The sequence below is a fragment of the Myotis nattereri genome, assembly GCF_964212035.1.
Source record: "Myotis nattereri genome assembly, chromosome: 7".
NCBI lineage: Eukaryota > Metazoa > Chordata > Mammalia > Chiroptera > Vespertilionidae > Myotis > Myotis nattereri.
This window is the reverse complement of record NC_138082.1, coordinates 60,453,260-60,472,657: the sequence shown is the minus strand read 5'-3', so window position 1 is coordinate 60,472,657 and position 19,398 is coordinate 60,453,260. Positions and strand designations below refer to the sequence as shown.

The window sequence follows — 19,398 nt, the reverse complement described above, 5'->3', positions numbered from 1 at the left end:
ATTCCTTTCACTATGCGAGCAATTGTACCTAGAAATGAATTTACATTCAGAGGGCTTCCTCACCCCTTTTCTCTTTAGAAAATGACAGACTTTGTTCTTCTTGAAGTGTTTGTTTTTAACAATGTGGCAAATTAATTCTGTGGAGTGAATTTTGTCACTAAAGCTTGATGCAGAAAACTATGGATGGAAAATAAAAGATATTTTCCAAGAACATAGAGAGTCCCAGTTCTTCTGGGGTGCCTAACTTAGAAATGCAATGGGTATAGTTTGTTGCGTGTTTTTGGATTTTTAAGGAACATATTAAAATTCATATATGTAAGCCTTGCTTGTTGTATTTTAACATGATAGACATTAAGACACTCTTTATTATAAACAAATCACTGAAGCTAAAAGCATTGGGATTTAGTTATCGCCCTGTTCTGAGCACACGGCAGCCTTCCACACCGGTCAGAGCCTGTGGGGCAGAGCTTAGGAGACTTGAGCTGGCCCCCTGAAGATAGGGGTCTGTGGAAGCCCGAACTCCTTCTGGAATCTTCTATTCCATATCATTCCAATCAATGTAGTTTCTTTCTAGAGCAGTGGTTCTCAACCTTCTGGCCCTTTAAATACAGTTCCTCATGTTGTGACCCAACCATAAAATTATTTTCGTTGCTACTTCGTAACTGTAATGTTGCTACTGTTATGAATTGTAATGTAAATATCTGATATGCAGGATGGTCTTAGGCGACCCCTGTGAAAGGGTCGTTCTACCGCCAAAGGGGTCGCGACCCATAGGTTGAGAACCGCTGCTCTAGAGGATGGCAAAATATTATCTAAAACTGCAAACTTTCAGTGGAATAATTGTGATAAGTACATCTCAAATTCCTAGGCCTTAGAGCCCACCTAAGTGAATGTCAGGAAGAAATATGGAGCTTCAAGGGTCATGCATGTATCGCTGGCAACCCCCTCGCAGCATCTTCCTAGCATGGTCTTCAGGGGGGAAATGTTCATCAAAAGACTAAGCTCCATGAACCATGCATTTTATTTTTTAAATATGAATGAAGATGCCTGTGATTAGTCAAGGGGCATAAACCATGCGTTTGATTATGTGACAGGCACATAGGCTTTGTTGGTGCAGTGACTCAGCTTCATCATTTCTCTCTCCTCTAGTGTCTGGTGTTATTAAGACAATAAATATTTCTACAGATTTCAAGTTAATCCATTGAGTAGAAAAATTTGCATCATTATGGCTTCAATAAAGGGACTATTCAAGACAGGGCTTGGAATTGACTACACAGAAGAGGAAGAATAGTCGGAGGAAGTAAGTCCTAAATGACAGCTCTTAAAAATGGAGGCAGATTCCCAGAAATGATGTTCAGAGTCGAGCTGCATTTCTGAAAAAGCACTCAGAGCTCTTTGCTCTTTTATTCTGCCAAGGTAAAATCACTGCTAAATTTGTCTCAACCTATCCCTCAACAAAACGAGGTTTATCTGCCCCAGAGTACCACACAAAGAAAATCCCGTAAGCCATGTCAAAGAAATATGCTACGGATGTCAGATATTCCTCTTTGCCAACTTCTCTGGGTTGAATTCCACACAAGTCGTTGCCCTTGAGCGCTGGAGGTGGGTGATTAAACATAGAGACCAATTAAAGCCCTGAAAAACCCATAAGTCATTTTTCAGATGATAGGGAATTTGGACTCAGAGTTTAACTGAAACATGGTGGTCTTCTCAAAAATTTTAATACACCAATTACTTCATAGTGAGACCTTCCCTCACATCTTCACAGGACTTGTACTGGCTTTCTCCTCCCTGGCCTGAGCGCTGTACTGACACTTCCCTAGGCATGGCCCTTCCTCTTTCTTCCCTGGTTTTTACACACACAACAGGGGAGTGGTCGAATTTTATGCAGTTGTATGGTAATCTTTACCTTCTTCTTTGTAGTTGTGCTTTTATGTTATAACCATGCATTTCTTCCACAAGTGTTTTAAAAATAAGTAAAAATAATAAGATAAATTAAGGGATACATAAGAGAAATGTTTTAAGTAGTTTTCTTTGCATAGACAAGAACTGTCTACCACACATACTTCTTTAGGAACATGTTACTAAGTATTCTTTATAGACACATGTGTCACAGGATAATCATTCATTTATTTAAACACTAGAGGCCCCGTGCACGAATTTCAGACATCCCTCTCACAATCTGGGCTGGCTGGCTCCTAACTGTTTGCCTGCCTGCCTGCCTGATCACCCCTAACCACTCTACCTGCCTGCCTGATTACCCCTAACTGCCTATGCCTGCCGGCCTGATCTCCCCTAACTGACCCTCTGCCAGCCTGGTCATCCCCTAACTGTCTGGAAGGAAGTCGGACATCCGAAAGATGTCCGGTTGACCCTGTCTAATTAGCATCTTACCCTTTTATTAGTATAGATCATTGGTTTTTAATCCATATTACCTCAACATTGTTGGCCTAGTTGGCAGCAGAAAGCATAGGGACCTAGAGGGTGCAAGCCTCAAAGTGGATGAGGAACAGAGTTGATGGTAGTGCTGATGATGGCATGCAAGTTAAGAAGCTTATTCAGAGAGCTCACTTTCTAAGTTCCTGAAGCAAGAAGAGAAAATGATCTCTGACCTAGATTTCTCAATATAAAGGTGAAAACAGTATTGCTCAAATTCTGCAATCTTCCATTAAAATTAACAAAAGAACAAATTTTCAAATGATTTTGTGGGTCGTGAAGAATGATAGACTACCTTCTTAGGAAAAATTCTCTGGAAAAGACTAAATAAGCATCATTTAAGGTTAATGTGTCCACAAGATAGAACAAGGGGGGGGGAAGTAGTATACAAAAAATAATATTTAGAATTATTAACTGCTGTGACCAAACTTATTAGAGCTACTTGAGCTAAGTAACATATGTTTTTTCTATCTCATTTTTTAGCCGAATTGTCTAGAAAACAGGTGATTATGAAGTAAGTAATAAGGAAAACATTGGCAAGGCATGTAATTTGTTTTAAGGGGAACAAACATAAAAAATAAAGCCTTAGCCCTTTTTTAAATGTTATGGTTTTTAAAAGAGTTTGACTGTTTCTCCTGAAATGCCAGAGGTTGAGCAAACACCACCAAGGTGGTAGGTTCTCAAAGGAGTGGAGACCATTTCATTATACCCATTACAAAGGTCTTTTTAATTCGGGGCTATTTTGCTATGGCCAGAGAATGTTAAGTTGATTTATTGATTTGCCAACAGCAAGTGTCCTTTAAACTCATGGTGAAACAATATTCCATGTCCCAACAAGCTGAAGGGTTGGGTTTTATTATGGGGAGAAGGAAGATGTGAATGCATTAAGATAACAATTAAATGCATAAAGGTAGTATGGAACTATGGCAAGTACGTGAGAAACCTTATAAGGGCTGCTACATGACCATAGCAGATTCATAAACAACTGTAAGAACCAGTAGCTATACGGTGCAGAAGCTTTTTATTTTGATGTAGTCCCATTTGTTTATTTTCTCCTAATCGACAAAATAACAAGAAAGCCCACTGCATGGGAGAACATATTTTCCAATGCTATCTCAGATAAGGGTTTAATCTCCAAAATTTATAAGGAACTCATACAACTTAACAAAAGGAAGATAAACAATCCAATCAAAAAATGGACAAAGGACTTAAATAGACACGTTTCGAAAGAGGACATTCAGAAGGCCAAGAGACATATGAAAACATACTCAAAGTCACTAATCATCCGAGAGATGCAAATCAAAACAACAATGAGGTACCATCTCACACCTGTCAGAATGGCTATCATCAACAAATCAACAAACGACAAGTGCTGGAGAGGATGTGGAGAAAAAGGAACCCTCATGCACTGCTGGTGGGAATGCAGACTGATGCAGCTACTGTGAAAAACAGTATTGAGATTCCTCAAAAAATTAAAAATGGAACTCCGTTTGACCCAATGATCCCACTTCTGGGAATATATCCCAAGAAACCACAAACACCAATCAGAAAGGGACATATGCACCCCTATGTTCATAGCAGCACAGTTTACAATAGCTAAGATTTGGAAACAGCCTATAGTAAGTGCCCATCAGCAGATGAGTGGATTAAAAAACAGTGGTACATCTACACAATGGAATACTACGCTGCTATAAAAAAGAAGGAACTTTTACCGTTTGCAACAGCATGGATGGAGCTGGAGAGCATTATGCTAAACAAAATAAGCCAGTCGGAGAAAGATAAATATCACATGATTTCACTCATATGTGGGATATAATGAACAACATAAACTGATGAACAAAAATAGATCCAGAGACAAAGAAACACTGTACAGACTGTCCAACCTTAGAGAGAAGGCAAGGGAGGTGGGGGGCGGGGTGGGCGGTAGGAGATCAACCAAAGGACTTACATTCATGCATATTAGCATAACCAATGGACACGGACACTGCGGCAGTGGGGGCTTGTCCTGGGGGGCGGGAGTGGCGGGGTGGGAGTGGGGTAGGGGGTCAACAAGGGAAAAAGGAGACATATGTAATACTTTAAATAATAGAAAAAGAAAAAAGAACCAGTAGTTATAATTCACTCCAGGTAAGATGGGCAGGAACTGGGCTTGCTCACAGATTTCCTGCCTTAGGTAAATCAAACTGACCTGCTATGTTTTGGTCCAGTCATGTTTACCACCCTTGTGTAAGCCTAGTTCATAAAAAAAATGGTTTTACTCAATATTTTAACCAGTTCAGTTTTTATTTTACAACAAAAGTTCTAGTTTCTATGCTAGTTTTGTAATGCCATGGATTAAACTTGACATTTCAAGATGCCTAAGATCGTTATGTCTTAATGTACATTGATAGGAATAGCTTTTCAGTCTGCCTTATCCTTATGCCGAGACGCCTAAGTTAGCACTCATAGTAAAGGCCAGTGCTTCCATTGCTGCAATGGAAGCACCAGGAAAAGTTTAGCCAGGTGCTTTCTGAACTGAAATGTCCAAATATATTGGATTTCTCAATTCTCAACCTATCAAATCAAGAGCATTCTCCAGAGAGGAATTGACTGACACCCTTTCATCCAACACAGTCCACACCAAATATCACATCAGTCAGTAGAGTAAAAGGAAACCTTATTGATTTTTTTTTAAATGGGGACTGTGAAATAGGCTAATAATATAGCTAGACTTGTCAGTTAATCTTGATAAAGGTAATATTGCAGAAGAACTTTTCCTCTTAAAAATATTATTAAAGCAGAGAAGTTTGGAGCAAAGTTGATTCAGTTATTATAAGTATATGAAATATACTATATTTTAATGAGATGCTATGGATAAATATATGCTAATTTTGTTTAATAATCTGCTCAAGTTTTTCTATTCCTTCATTATGGATAAGATGCCCAACCATAATCAATCTCTGTACAAGCCTATTACAGAATATTTTAATCATCATTACCTATTTTCCTTCATAGATTCTTTGCACATAAAATTTTTGGCTTTTTCTGTTTGTGAATTCAGCAAATTACATATTGTGGGAGTTAGGGAATAGATAAACATATTAATATGAAAACAATGAATCAAAAGCAGTATGGTTTGTAATGTCATGCCTGGTCTTGGTTTCATACAGCGGTGCAGAGTTTGGGTTCCTTAATTGAAAAGCATGTAAACCTGCAGCATTCCTTGCTAACCCTGTGACCCTGGGCAATTTACTGGGCCTCTTGAAGCATTAGTTTCTTGATGTGTACCATGAGGGCAATTGTAGTGCCTACAAGGGTTTATGAGGATCAAATGAGCTCAAAAGTTTTCTTCTGAAGTTTTTAGAAAACTGCCTGATTCATAGCAGGTGCCAAAGAATGTTAGCTATTAATACATATCTTTTAGAAACTAAAAATCATATTATCACTTTTTTTTTTTTTACAATTTATAGCTTTGTCCCAGTAAAATAACATAGAATAATAAAAGAATAAACTTTGAAGTTAAGACACTTGACTTTGAGTTCTAACTTTGCCAATTCTGAGCAGCCAGAAGGGTCCTTAGGCCTGCTTTCTGATAAGAATTTTAAAGTTTAAGTCTCCTATTTGTTGTAAGAATTGAATGTAATAATATTTGCAATGTGTCTACATTAGTGCAGTAGCACAATATATGTCTTTCCATTTAGCTAACTCGATCATTGCATTAGTTAGCTTTGCAGTACAGAAATTATAGATTATCCTATATAATAAAAGCCTAATATGCTAAGTGACCAGTCAGCCGTTCAACCAATCAAAGCATAATATGCTAATGATATGCTAAGGCTGCTCAACTGCTTACTATGACGTGCACTGACCACCAGGGGGCAAACAGTCGACTGGTTGACCAGTCACTATGACGTGCACTGACCCCCAGGGAGCAGATGTCCAACTGGTAGGTTAGCTTGCTGCTGGGGACCAGCCGACTGGGACTGAGCGACATGAGCCAGACATGCCCTGGAGCCCTCCCGCGGTCCCTCCCCGGCTGGCCAACCTCCCGTGTCACTCCCTGGCCCCAATCGTGACTGGTGGGGTCCCTCGGCCTGGCCTGCGCCCTCTTGCAATCAGGGACCCCACCGGTGCACAAATTCGTGCACTGGGCCTCTAGCCTATATAACAAAAGTCTAAGCTACCATTACGGTGAATGACTGGTCGCTATTATGCGCACTGACCACCAGGGGGCAGATGTTCAATGCAGGAGCTGCCCGCTGGTGGTCAGTGCACTCCCACAGGGGAATTGCCACTCAGTCAGAAGCTGGGCTTACAACTGATGAGCACAGCTGCCACTGCGTCGGGAGCCTCTCCCGACGCAGTGGCAGCAGGCGCAGCAGGTCAGGATGAGTGCGAGTGGTGCCCTGCCCAATTCGGGCTCCTCCCTGGCCCCCTGCTGCTTGGCACACTGCTAAATCCCTCAGGAGATGTCTGACTGCTGGTTTAGGCAGTCAGACATCTCTTGAGGGGTCCCGAACTGCAAGAGGGCACAGGCCGGGCTGAGGGTCCCCCCCTACACCTCCAGTGCACAAATTTTGTGCACCAAGCCTCTAGGCCTATATAATAAAACCCTAATATGCAAATCAACTGAACAGTGGAACTACCAGCGGAATGACCAGTCACTATGATGCACACTGACCACCAGGGGCAGACGCTCAATCCAGGAGCTGCCCTCTGGTGGTCAGTATGCTCCCACACGGGGAGCGCCACTCAGCCAGAAGCCAGGCTCACAGCTGGCGAGCGCAGCGGCGGTGGCAGGAGTCTCTCCCGCCTCCACAGCAGGCTGGCGGTAAGGAGTGAGGTGTCCCAGACTATGAGAGCCACAGACTGCGAGAGGGATGTCTGATTGCTGGGCCTAAGCCAGCAGGCAGACATCCCCCGAGGGGTCCCGGACTGGGAGAGGGCACAGGCCAGGCTGAGGGCTCCTCCCCCTCCAGTGCACACATTTCGTGCACTGGGCCTCTAGTATCTATATATAAGTATGTAAATTATATATTATTTGCCCAAAGAAATTTTAAAAAAGTAGATTTGAGGACTAAACATAATAAGAGTTAAACAGACACATGTTGTATTGCTAAGAGCAATTAGATTAAAAATGACTAAAACCTGACATTATTACAGGTCAAAAATATTCTCCTCACTTGTTCAGACATTTTTGTTTTTCTGGTGAAGCCATTGGGTGGGATAGAAAATTTGATTTTGTGACAATGGATTGTTTTTAAGACAGAGAGGCTAAATCTGATAACTTTCATTTATCTTCAAGTGTCCCCCTCAGTGACAAATCAATAATCATTGGTGACTAATTAGTTTATATTTTATTATCCAGAGCTATAGAAATGAGAAACTGCTCAATATGCCAAATATACTAACTGGATAAAAGCAAGTAAAATTGTATAATGCTTAAAGCCCACCCTAGTTTTCTTATCATAAAATACTTTAAAATTAATATCTGAATCAATTTCCTAGATGTAAATAGACTGATGGCGAGTGGTTTATGGGGTGCTCTTTCTTGTCCCAGATTTAGATAAATGGAGAACAGAGAAACTGGGTGTACAGAATACAGAGAGAAATAAAGATCTGGAAACTTTCCAACTAATTTGATCATTGTAGATAGTAGATATCTAATCTTCCTTGTCTGTGTAGGTATATCCTTGCTGTATTGGAATTTGATGCAAGCAACCGTAGGCAATAATTTAATTAAATACTTTCCATTGCACAAATATGTCATCTTGGTTCAGAATTGGGAACACATTTAATGGAAAATATTATTCAAATTTAAGTACTATACCTCACCAAATAATTTGAGTTAAACCTGATTACTGAAGGTGTTTATTTCACTTTGATTATACTTTATTACATTGCTCTACCAAGTTATACTGATTAAAATGCTAATGATCTATGTTAATAATGGATTATAATTAGGTTTTTTTAATTTTCCCAAATTAGCAGGACTGAAATATTTACAAGAAATTCTACTTACCTGGGTATGAAGTACCTGGGTACTTCATACCTGGGTATGAAGTAATGGGATATGAAGTTTCAAAATAAGATAACCAGAAGCAATTTGGGGCCATAAGCTGTTCTGGCAGTTTGTTGTTATTGTGTTGTTATTGTTGTCTGAGACAGTTGTAAAGCTTGCTGTCTAGAAACATTTATGACATCACATCTATAAATATTGAAGTAGAGGGATGGAAGCAGAGTCTTGATCTGTAGCCATTCTAAGCCTAATTTTTTATTTTCAATCTGCAAAGGGTCTATTACATTGGCTCTTATTTGTGTTAATAATATTAAAAAGACATTGTATATTTGTAAACATATTTGTCAGATTGATACATTTAAAAATAGCAGATATTGGTTCTAATTAATTACATTGTTTGTAGTGATTTTAATGGGAATTAAGTCTTAGCCACAGTACTAAGTTGACATAATTTTATACTGTCATGATAAATCCCTATAGTGGGATATCACTGCATGTTCTACTGAGGGGCATTTAGGAACATACAGCCTGTTTATACTGAGTTGGATATTCACATATGCACACACAGTTAGAGATTAAGAATTTACATGAACCAAGAAATGAGGTTTTCAAGTGTAAAGGAGAACATACCCAGTCGCTGCAGTTCTGCAGGCTACTTAAAAGTACTCTGCAAAGGCCTTTAAACATCTCCATGCACCATGATATGATGTTTGACAAATAAAATAATCTATCTACACTAATAAAAGACAAAGAAGCTAATTGACCGTACCTTTGCTATGCCCTAAGCCACACCCACCAACCAATCAGAGCTACTATATGCAAATTAACCAAACCAAGATGGTGGCCGGCAGCCACAGAGCTGGAGCAAGCAGGAAGCTTGGTTGTCCAGGCGATGGAGGAAGCCAAGCTTCCCACCTGCCATGAGCCGGCTGTGGCCTCTGCTCGTGGCAACAAAGTTTCAATTATAGAAGACAAATAAATCCCAGATACCTGCTTCCAGCCACCCTCCACTGGGAGCTTGTGTGGCTGGGGGTTGTGGCCAGCCTGCAAATAGCCATCAGCCCCTCATGGGGTGAGAGTCCCCGCTGGGGGGCTTAGCCAGCCTGAAAATGGCCCTCAGCTCCTCACCCAGACTGGCCAGGCACCCCAGCAGGACCTCCCACCCTGAAGGGACTGTGGCCAGCCTGCAAACAGCTATCAGCCCTTCACCCAGGCTGGCCTGGAACTCCAGTGGGGATTCCCACTGTGAAGGGCCTGTGGCCAGCCTGTAAACAGCCATCAGCCCTTCACTCAGGCTGTCCAGGCACCCCAGTGGGGACCCGCATACTGAAGGGGCTGTGGTCAGCCTGCAAACAGCCATCAGCCCCTCACCCAGGCTGGCCAGGCACTCCTATATAATAAAAGGGTAATATGCAAATTGACCCTAACAGCAGAATGACTGGGAATGACTGGTCACTATGACACACACTGACCACCAGGGGGCAGATACTCAATGCAAGAGCTGCCCCCTGGTGGTCAGTGCGCTCCCACAGGAGGAGCTCTGCTCAGCCACAAGCCAGTCTGATGGCTGCCAGTACAGCGGTGGTAGTGGGAGCCTCTCCTGCCTCTTCAGCAGCGCTAAGGATGTCCGACTACAGTTTAGGCCTGCTCCCCGCTGGCAAGTGGACATCCCCCAAGGGCTCCCGGGCTGCCAGAGGGATGTCTGACTGCCAGCTTAAGCCCAATCCCCCAGGGAGCAGGCCTAAGCCAGCAGGTGGTCATCCCCCGAGGGGTCCCAGACTGCGAGAGGTCACAGGCTGGGCTGAGGGACCCACCCCCCCCCCCCACCGAGTGCACAAATTTTTGTGCACCAGGCCTCTAGTAGATATATAAAAGCCTAAGCAACTGGCTGACCATTTGACCAGTAGCTATGATGCGCACTGACCACTGGGGGAAGATGCTCAATGGGCAGGCATGGAAACTTGGAACAGACTGATGAATCTCAGAGGGAAGAGGGGATGGGGGAGGGTGGGAAGAGATTTACCAAAGATCTTATATGCATACTAGAGGCCCAGTGCATGGATTCATGTACCAGTGGGGTCCCTCAGCCTGGCCTGTGGGGACCGGGTAGAAACTGGCAGTCCGACATCCCCCGAGGGGTCCCGGATTGCGAGAGGGCCGTGCACTGGGCCTCTAGTTTAAATATAAATCTTATAGGGATCTTTATAATGTTGCCCAGATATTGACAAGCTGATTCTAAAATGTATCTTTTCTCAAGCTTCTGGTGATCTTTGGATACCATTTCAAATCTAAGGTTTATGGTCTAAAAAGTTCAGTGAATCCTCTGTGTCTGATGTAGCTTGTCCATTAGTAGGCTTCACTTTTCCACAGCAGGGTTGCGGCTCCTCATTTTGTTGGAGGACGTAAATGCCGTTATTCGTTGAACTTATCTCTGGGCTCCTCGGTCCCTCTTGTGAAGAACCATTCAGTTATGACTTAGTATTTGCTCATCAATGCCTCGCTGTCAACATTTAATCACATGAGCTGAAGAATAGGATGGCTGGCAAGTAGGGAGAGTGTTCCACTATATAATGGGTATACTTTCACTTAACTTCTTATTTTTATTTCCATGCCTGACCCCCACTTTCAGTGAGTGTCGATGAATCTAGAGCTACTATAGTTTAATTTCTCCAGGGAAAAAGCTTCTGGTTTTCCCCACAGGGAGGAATAAACATGTGGTTGGCAGGGAAGTAGACGAGATCTTGGTTTTAACTCCATTTTGTGCTCACTTTTTAAAAAAACCCTCATCCAAGGATATTTTTCCCCATTGATTTTTAGAGAGAGGAAGTATTGGGGGAGGTGGGGGTAAGAGAGAGAGAGAGAGAGAGAGAGAGAGAGAGAGAGAGAGAGAGAGAGATTGCCTCCCGCAAGCATCCCAACCAGAACCGGGGATAAAACCTGCAACTGAGGTACATGCCTTTGACCAGGAATCAAACCCTTGACCCTTTGGTCTGCAGGCCAATGCTCTAACCACTGAGAAAACCCACCAGGGCCATTTTGTACTCACTTTAAATTGACTGCCATGCTTTCTACTACATCTCCCCCTTTGAAAGTCAATGGTGCTTCTATCCTGAGCCTTGTTTAGGTTTTCTTTGGTGAATTAGGATGCTCTGTTATAGGTATCCTCTGTGCTGGTGTTGAGGCTTAACCTCTCATTATCCTTTTATATCAATTACCATGCCTTTATCTACTTTCTATATTGCAAATATTTATGAACATTATTCATTGACTGTTGCTTTTTTCCTACTGATCTCCATTTGCTGTTATTTTAGTGGAGTTCTAAAAGGCAGCAGAGAGATGAATGAACATTTTAATTTTGCCATTTAATTTTTTGTCTGAGGTTGATATGATTTTCATATGATTATTGCTCATTTTCTTTTGTCTTGTGAATTATCAATTCATAGTCTTTGCCCATTTGCGTGTGTGTGTGTGTGTGTGTGTGTGTGTGTGTTAGTTCTTATTTGTAGGCAATCTTTACTTCCTGGGAGATAAAAAATAATTGAAACGAAAAAGAAAGTTGGGTCAGGAAGACATAAATATATAATGTCCCTCTTAACTAAGAAAAGCAAAATACATTTACCACAAATTATTTAATTATTTAAAAAGATATACAAAGCTCCTACTACATATCACACAGTATGATAAGAAAGGAAAATTGCAAAACTGAGTTTTTATTTTTCTTAGTGCACAAGATTCATTTCTGTGCCTCCTCAGGTACACTTAGCCCCCTCTGCCCACCTGGCCTCGTTGTTTGTCTTGCTTCTGACTTGAGCATCTCTCTATACAACTTTGATTGAGATTGCATTTGCCTCTATCCATCAGTTTGTAGAGAATTTACTTTTTATGAAATTGTGTTTTACAAAAAAATTGAGCATTTGCCATTTTAACCCTTTTAAGTGTTCAGTTTAGTGCATCAATTCTATTTCCATTGTGTAACCATCACTGCCATCCATCTTTAGAACTTTTTTCATCTTCCCAAGTTAAAACTCCGGATCCATTAAACAATAATTTCCCATAGGCTCCTTCCTCCAGTCCCTGGCAACCACAATGCTGTTTTCAGTCTTTATGAATGTGACCACTGTAGGTATCTCATATAAGTGGAATCAGACAGTATTTGTACTTTTAAGACGGGCTTATTTTGCTTAGGAAAATGTTTTCAAGGTTCATCTCTGTTAGAGCACGTGCCCGAATTTCCTTCCTTTTTAAGGCTGAATACTGCTCCGTCATGCTCCATACAATCTGTCCATCTGTCAGTGAACACTCGGGTTGCTTCCTCCTTTTTGCTATTGTGAATAATGTTGTTATGAATGAGGATGTACAAATATCTGTCTGAGACTTTGCCTTTAATTATTCTGGAAGTAGAATTGCTGAGTCAAATGGAAATTCTATTTTTTTAATTTTTTTGCATATTCGTAGCAGCTAAATCATTTTACATTTTCACTAACGGTGCACAGGGGTGTGACTTAATCCACATCTTCACTAATACCTGTTATTTCATGTGTTTTTGATAATAGCTATCCTAATGAATTTAAAGTGATATCTGACTATGGTTTTAACTTGCATTTCCCTAATGATTAGTGATGTCAAGAATCTTTTCATGTGCTTATTATCCATATGTGTATCTTCTATGGAGAAATGGCTCTTAAAGCCTTTTGCTCACATTTAAACTTAGTTTTTTGTTTTCTTGTTTTTGTTGCGCTATAAAGGTTTTTTTATTCTGGATATTACTCCCTTTTTAGATATATGATTTGCAAATATTTTTTCCAATTTTGGGGTTGCTGTTTCATTCTGTTGATAGTGTCTTTTGATGTATAAAAGTTATAAATTTTAATGTAGGTCAACTTATTTGTTTGTTTGTTGTTGTAGCTTGTGACTTTTTAAAAAAATCATATCCAGGAAATCATTACCAAATGTAATGTCATAATAATTTTCCCTATGTTTACTTCTGAGTTTTGTAGTTTTAGGTCTTACATTTAAGTCTTTGGTCCACTTTGAGTTAATTTTTGTATATGGTGTGAGGTAACAGTGCAGCTTCATTTTTTTTTTTGTATGAGATTATTCAGTTTTTCCAACACCATTTATTGAAACATTCATTAATTTTTGAAAATTCTTTGAGATGATTCTGGCTGTGGCAGTGTGTGGAGTGGAGAAGAAAAAGCTTTTTGAGAGAAAGGGATGAGTTCAATTTTAGTGAAGTTGCATTTGAGAAGTCTTTGGAATAAATGCATATGAATTTGCTACGTATATCTATGTATTAGATCCACTCATTCATTTATTTATTCAGTAAATATTGATTAAATGACTTATCCACATTAAACACTTCCTTTCTGGCTGGAACATACATTAGGATATAATAATTGAGATAGGATGGTGAGTGTAATTGTAATTTATACACGTTTTATTAAAAAAGAAAGTAAGGTGACAGGTATGGGCTGAATTATGTCCCTCTAAATTTCATATGTTGATGTTTCCAATCCCCAGTACCTTAGAATGTAAGTGTATTTGGAGATAAGATCTTTAAAAGATAATTAAGTTAAAATGAGGCCATTAGGATGGGGCTCTAACCCAATAAGACTGTGTCCTTATAAGAAGATAAGAGACAGTGAGGTGACCCTAAATAGAAGGACAACTATATTAAGAGGCAGGAAGAAGGTGGCAACCTTGAAGCCAAGGATAGAGGCCTCGGAGGGAGCGAACCCTGATAGCACCTAGATCTTGGGCTTACAGCCTCCAGAACTGGGAGAAAATAAACTTCTGCTATTCATGCTAGCCAGTATGTGGCATTTTGTTATGGCATCTCTAGCAAACAAATACAGTGCATAAAAATTAAAACATAAATTTATATACACCTGGAACAAATAAATTAATGATAAGGAGAGACCAAGAACCAGACAAAGAAGATGCATAAGCCTTCTTTCCCCCCCAGATTCATTAAGAAATAATTGACAAATATAATCGTAGACTTTTAAAGAGTACAATGTGATAATTTGATATACATATACATGTGCAATGATTACAAATATCAAGATAATTAACAGATCCATCACCTCATAGCATTAATTTTTCGTGTGTGCATGTATTTGTGTGTGGGGGGGGGGGCAGTGAGAATGATTAAGATCTAGTCTCAGCAACTGTCAAGTAAACAACATCAATTTAATCACCATGGAAATTTGCTTTTTAAACATTTTTTCAGAAAGTAACTAAATATTTAAATTGAACATTAAATTAGACTGTATTTTTTCAGCAAGGGTTATAATTTATTAATAAAACTTTTAAATGTTTGATTCACTTCTTTATTATCTTTGCCATTTTCTTTGGTGCCAAATGAAGTTTGGATTATTCTTTAGAGTTTCAGAATGATTCAAATCCAGGGATAAAGTATGGAAATTAAAATGTTTCTTATTCTGTGACATGGAGTAATTAGGTGATATGCTTCAGTTTGTTGACCTTTCATTTTTATAAGCTGTTTTCTGAAACATTATTCTTAATATATTATATAGAAGCAATGTTCTCAGAAGGGTGAATAACATTTAATACCTTGTACTTTTTGAGTAAATGTCAGTTCTTTGGGTCTTAAGAAAATATTGTTAGGAAATAACCTCATAATTCAGTGTTTTGGGAACATACAGTTGTGATATCAATATGAAACAATAGCTGTGAAGAGACAGTAACTCTTTCATAATTAGCTCAGATTCTTTGAACTGAGAAAGCTGGATCAATAATGGCCAAGTGGCAAGAGAGGGTAACTTCTCTTTTGTAGGCCACTGTAATTCAAGGCACTCTCTTCCCAATTATTGCCTGTCTTCTAGAGTGTACACAAGTTGTTCAGCAAAGTTCACCCTTAAATGTTTCCAGAGGCCAAGATTTAAGCAATAATTTTCCCATTGATGAATTTACTTTTTAGGAAGTATTACATAAACTATGTTTGAAAAGCATCTTATTTCTCCTTTATGTGATTAAAAAGCATGTTGATGGCTCAGTTGTGGAGGTGACAAAGTCCTCTGTGACTTTGGGCCTTTGTTTAGGTAATTCATTAGTTTGGAAGCTTAAACTGGCTTAAACAATGGAAATAATTTGCTCGTGCACATATTAAAATGTCCAGAGTGTTAGCATACTACGGTTTGGCCGACAGAGTAATCGTGCTTCTACTCCATCTTTCGGGGATTATTTTGGCAATTCCTCCTTCGTTTTTGGCCATATTCCCTCAAGAACTCAAATGTGTTATAGCAGGTCTCTACCTCACAAGGTGAACTGTGGCCAAATAGGACTCACTCCTAGAACCTGGAATGGGGATAATGCCCAGAAATAGCCCAAGGAAAGGAGATACTTATAAGGGCCCCTCTATCCTTAGATGTAATTGTGCACCAATATCTTTTAGATTTTTATGTTTGTTTGTTTGTTAATCCTCACCTGAGGATATTTTTCCATTGTTTTTTTAGAGAGAATGGAAGGGAGGGGGAGAGACACACAGAGAGAAACATCGCCATGTGGGAGAGACACATCGATTGGTTGCCTCCCACATGTGCCCCACCAGGGCTGGGAATGGAGCTTGCAACCAAGGTATATGCCCTTGACCAAAATCAAGCACAGGACCCTTCAGTCTGTGGGCTGGTGCTCTAGCCACTGAGCAAAATTGGCTAGGGCCAATATATTATTGATTTTAAATAAAAAAATGAGCCAAGTTCATTTAGAAAGACTCAGCAGTTCATGAGTTAGATTCTAATAATGGCCAACTAGTTTTAGTTTTAGAATAATGCACAATTATGCACATATAGTGCATCTGGCTCATAAAAACCAAGCAAGACTATAACAGTATCTTCATTTCTTGGCATCAGTACTACTGTGCTTATTTTGAAAAGGACAGGAGATCATTAAAGTGAGTCTAGTGTTTTTCAGAAGAACCCACTAGTTAATTTAATGTAGGGATTGGGCAATTAAAAATAAATACTTACAGAGCTTCTTTAGGGAGATACCATTTATTAGGTGCTAATCTAGCTGATTAGGCAGCAATCAGGCTTCTTTGTATTCAAAATAAAGCAGTTAATATGACAACATTTTTTTCATTTACTCTGATTAGGACTCCTAATTAGGTCATGAAGGATATTTAAGATAAATGATGGCAGGCCTAGGAAGAAGTTGGGAATCTGGTTTAGAGCCAATGTTGTCTTACTTAACTATAGTTAGTGCCACAGAAGAACAAAATAAGATCTCATTTATACTCATGTCTTGATACTTATTGCATAATTATCATGTCTTGATATTTTATGCATACTGTATCTCTGTGGCACAGAATCTCATGAACATACTCATTCAACCATCATTTCTTGAATATCCATTATGCATATGAAATTTTTAAAGGAACAAAAGTAAGAAAGACACAGTCAACATTAAAAGATCTTATAATTCAATGTGGAAGATATACACATTCATGAATACCAGCCTAAGTACTAAAAAGAAGTATAAATAAAATTCTAGGAGAGAAGGAAGAAAGAGCAGTACAAATAGCCTGAGAGATGTAGAAAGTCTACCTAAAGGAAGCCATATTTCAACTGGTGCTTGAAAAATGAAGACAATAGTGATAAGTGGAAGTGAGGCAGGACTCTGCCTACTCCCAGAGGAAGAAAGAGTGAAGCCATAAAGGAGACGTATATGTGAATGTATATAGTGGGGAATGATGGCGTAAAGGTATATTATGACCAAATTTACAATAGAAAATCTTGAATGTCATGCTAAGGAATTTGAACTCCATCTTATGGGTAATGGGGAATCATTGAAGAAAGAACAATGAGTGCGTAAAGGGTTATATAGAATAGTGGTTATATAAATTCGTAACTGTTGTAGCTATGCAAAGCATTGAACATTGAGAAGTTCCAATTCTCAAAGGAGGCTGGAGGAAAAGCGATTATCAAGTGATTGCAATAGTCCTAGTGAAAACTATTTCCATAGTATCATTGGGGTGAAAAGGAAGAGTCAGAATTGAGAGACATTTAGAAAATGAGATTAATGAATATTGATAATATGAAGGACCAGGTGAATGTTAAAGTCAAACATACCTGTGGCTGGAACTGCTGTTTACATTTCAATGTCTTTTTCCCCTTTCTTATTTAATACCATTGCCCAGACATTTTAGCTGGGCAGTTGCCAAACAGCTGAAAGATTTGTATTTTAGAGCTTCCATACTGGGTGTGGCCATGGGATTAAACTTCAGTCTATGAGACAAAGTGCAACTTCTAGAAATTCTCATTGAGATCAATGTTTTCTTCTGCCACTCCTTCCTTCCAGGTGCTGACATGTGGATGGAATGGGTGACAGCACCCCCTGACCACCTGTATATGAAGTGGAAGCCAAGTGCACTTCATGAGGAGCAGGGAAGTAGGAGCCTGAGAGCCTGTGGGGCAGCCCCAGAATGCTTGCTTCTGGACACCTTTTCACCTGACAGAGAGAAAGATAAAGGTATGTTTTTGTCATTTACATTAAAAAATTTTTTATGTCACATACATTTAAGCTTATTCCTGACTATCCAGTGACATCAGATTTCATGTCTGAGAAATTACAAAGCAGTCAGAGGGAACTCAGTCACATTTTCCTAACAAACAATCCCCAAATCTCAATGGCTCAGAGCAGCAAAGGATGTTTTTCCTCATTTTGTCACACAGCCATGCCTAAGTTTAAGAGAATGCAGAAGTGGTATCCTCTTATGTGCCCAGAAGGAGAACAGAGCCAGAAATATTAAATAAACATCATTAATATTTATCACAGAACTTTTTAGAAATGATGATGTCATTAACCAGAAAGAGGAAACAAGAAAGAATAAAGGATGGAAGAAGAGATAATGAATTTAATTATGAATATCTTGCCTGTGGAATTCAGGTTTCTTTGTATGAAATGTGGATTTGGAATCTGAATTGATGCCAGATATAAGGCTGAAATTCATCTATCTACATATAGAATTTGAATCAGTGGGTAACAATGAGACTACCTGCAGCAGGACTGCAGAGAAGAGATGTGACAGAATCTTGGAGAATTACTGCAGTCAAGCCTTCAAGGAGAAGAAAAGGATTTTGTGAGAGAGTGAAACGTCAAAGAAACTAGCAGGAAAGCCAGGGCAGAGCAGGGTCACAGAGCCCAGAGGAGAACTTTGCAGAGAAGTCATGCCAAATTTAAAACCCTTGAGAAAGCAAGTTTCAGAGCAGTGGTAGTGGGGGAACCAGACTGCAGTGAGGTATGAATCAAATGGGGTAAAACACATGAGCTGGAAGTGAAGTATTTAGACAATGATGGAAAAAAATAGATTAACTAGGACACAGAAGCCCAGTCAACCCCAAAAATGTCTAGGAAGTTGTGAATTTTAGGGTTTAACATTTTGTTGAACAGTCATCTAAATTTAATAAGTACCCACTTGAAACCAACATTACGTATTGAACCAATCACCCTGAATTTATACTGTTATTTGTGAGACCTTTTCCTTCATGGAAACAAAACAGAATTATACAAAGAACTTTCTAATCATTTTACCCCAGTGGGATTGTCGTGTGCAGGAAAATAATGCCGTAAACCTAATGACAAAAAAGAAAAACTCCAGGTAGTCCAGCAAGTATCTAGAAACAAGGAATGCCAATTACCAAGATTGAACTTCTAAGTTGTATTCATTTCAAACGGGCCGGATCCGGCCCGCGGGCCGTAGTTTGCCCACGGCTGTTCTAAGCAAACTAAAGTGATTCTCAGCATGGCTAATAAGAACTCCGTCAGCTAGGAATGGTCTCTTGATAGAATCAATTTCCTCCCTGATCCTGCCCTCCTTTATAGTATCCACCTACTCAGGACCAAACGATTTTTACTTAGCAACAGAGTAAATTTTCTTATTCCAGTTATTTGCTTCAACTTTCTTATTTTTTTACTGAGTATATAACTAAAGTGTAACACCG

General features: G+C 39.6%; 1 protein-coding gene across 1 annotated transcript in view; it reads left to right on the top strand.

Annotated features, from left to right (window-relative positions):
- The window catches only part of ARL6IP6 (ARF like GTPase 6 interacting protein 6), a gene marked incomplete at its 5' end in the record, with an annotated part of 472,926 nt that extends 454,175 nt beyond the window's left edge, over positions 1 to 18,751 (top strand). The window contains one exon of the mRNA XM_081095532.1: positions 17,756 to 18,751. Within this exon, the coding sequence (XP_080951658.1) occupies positions 17,756 to 17,762 (7 nt within the window). The 3' untranslated portion in view covers positions 17,763 to 18,751. The remainder of the gene's footprint in view (positions 1 to 17,755) is intronic.
- Positions 18,752 to 19,398: the final 647 nt, after the last annotated feature.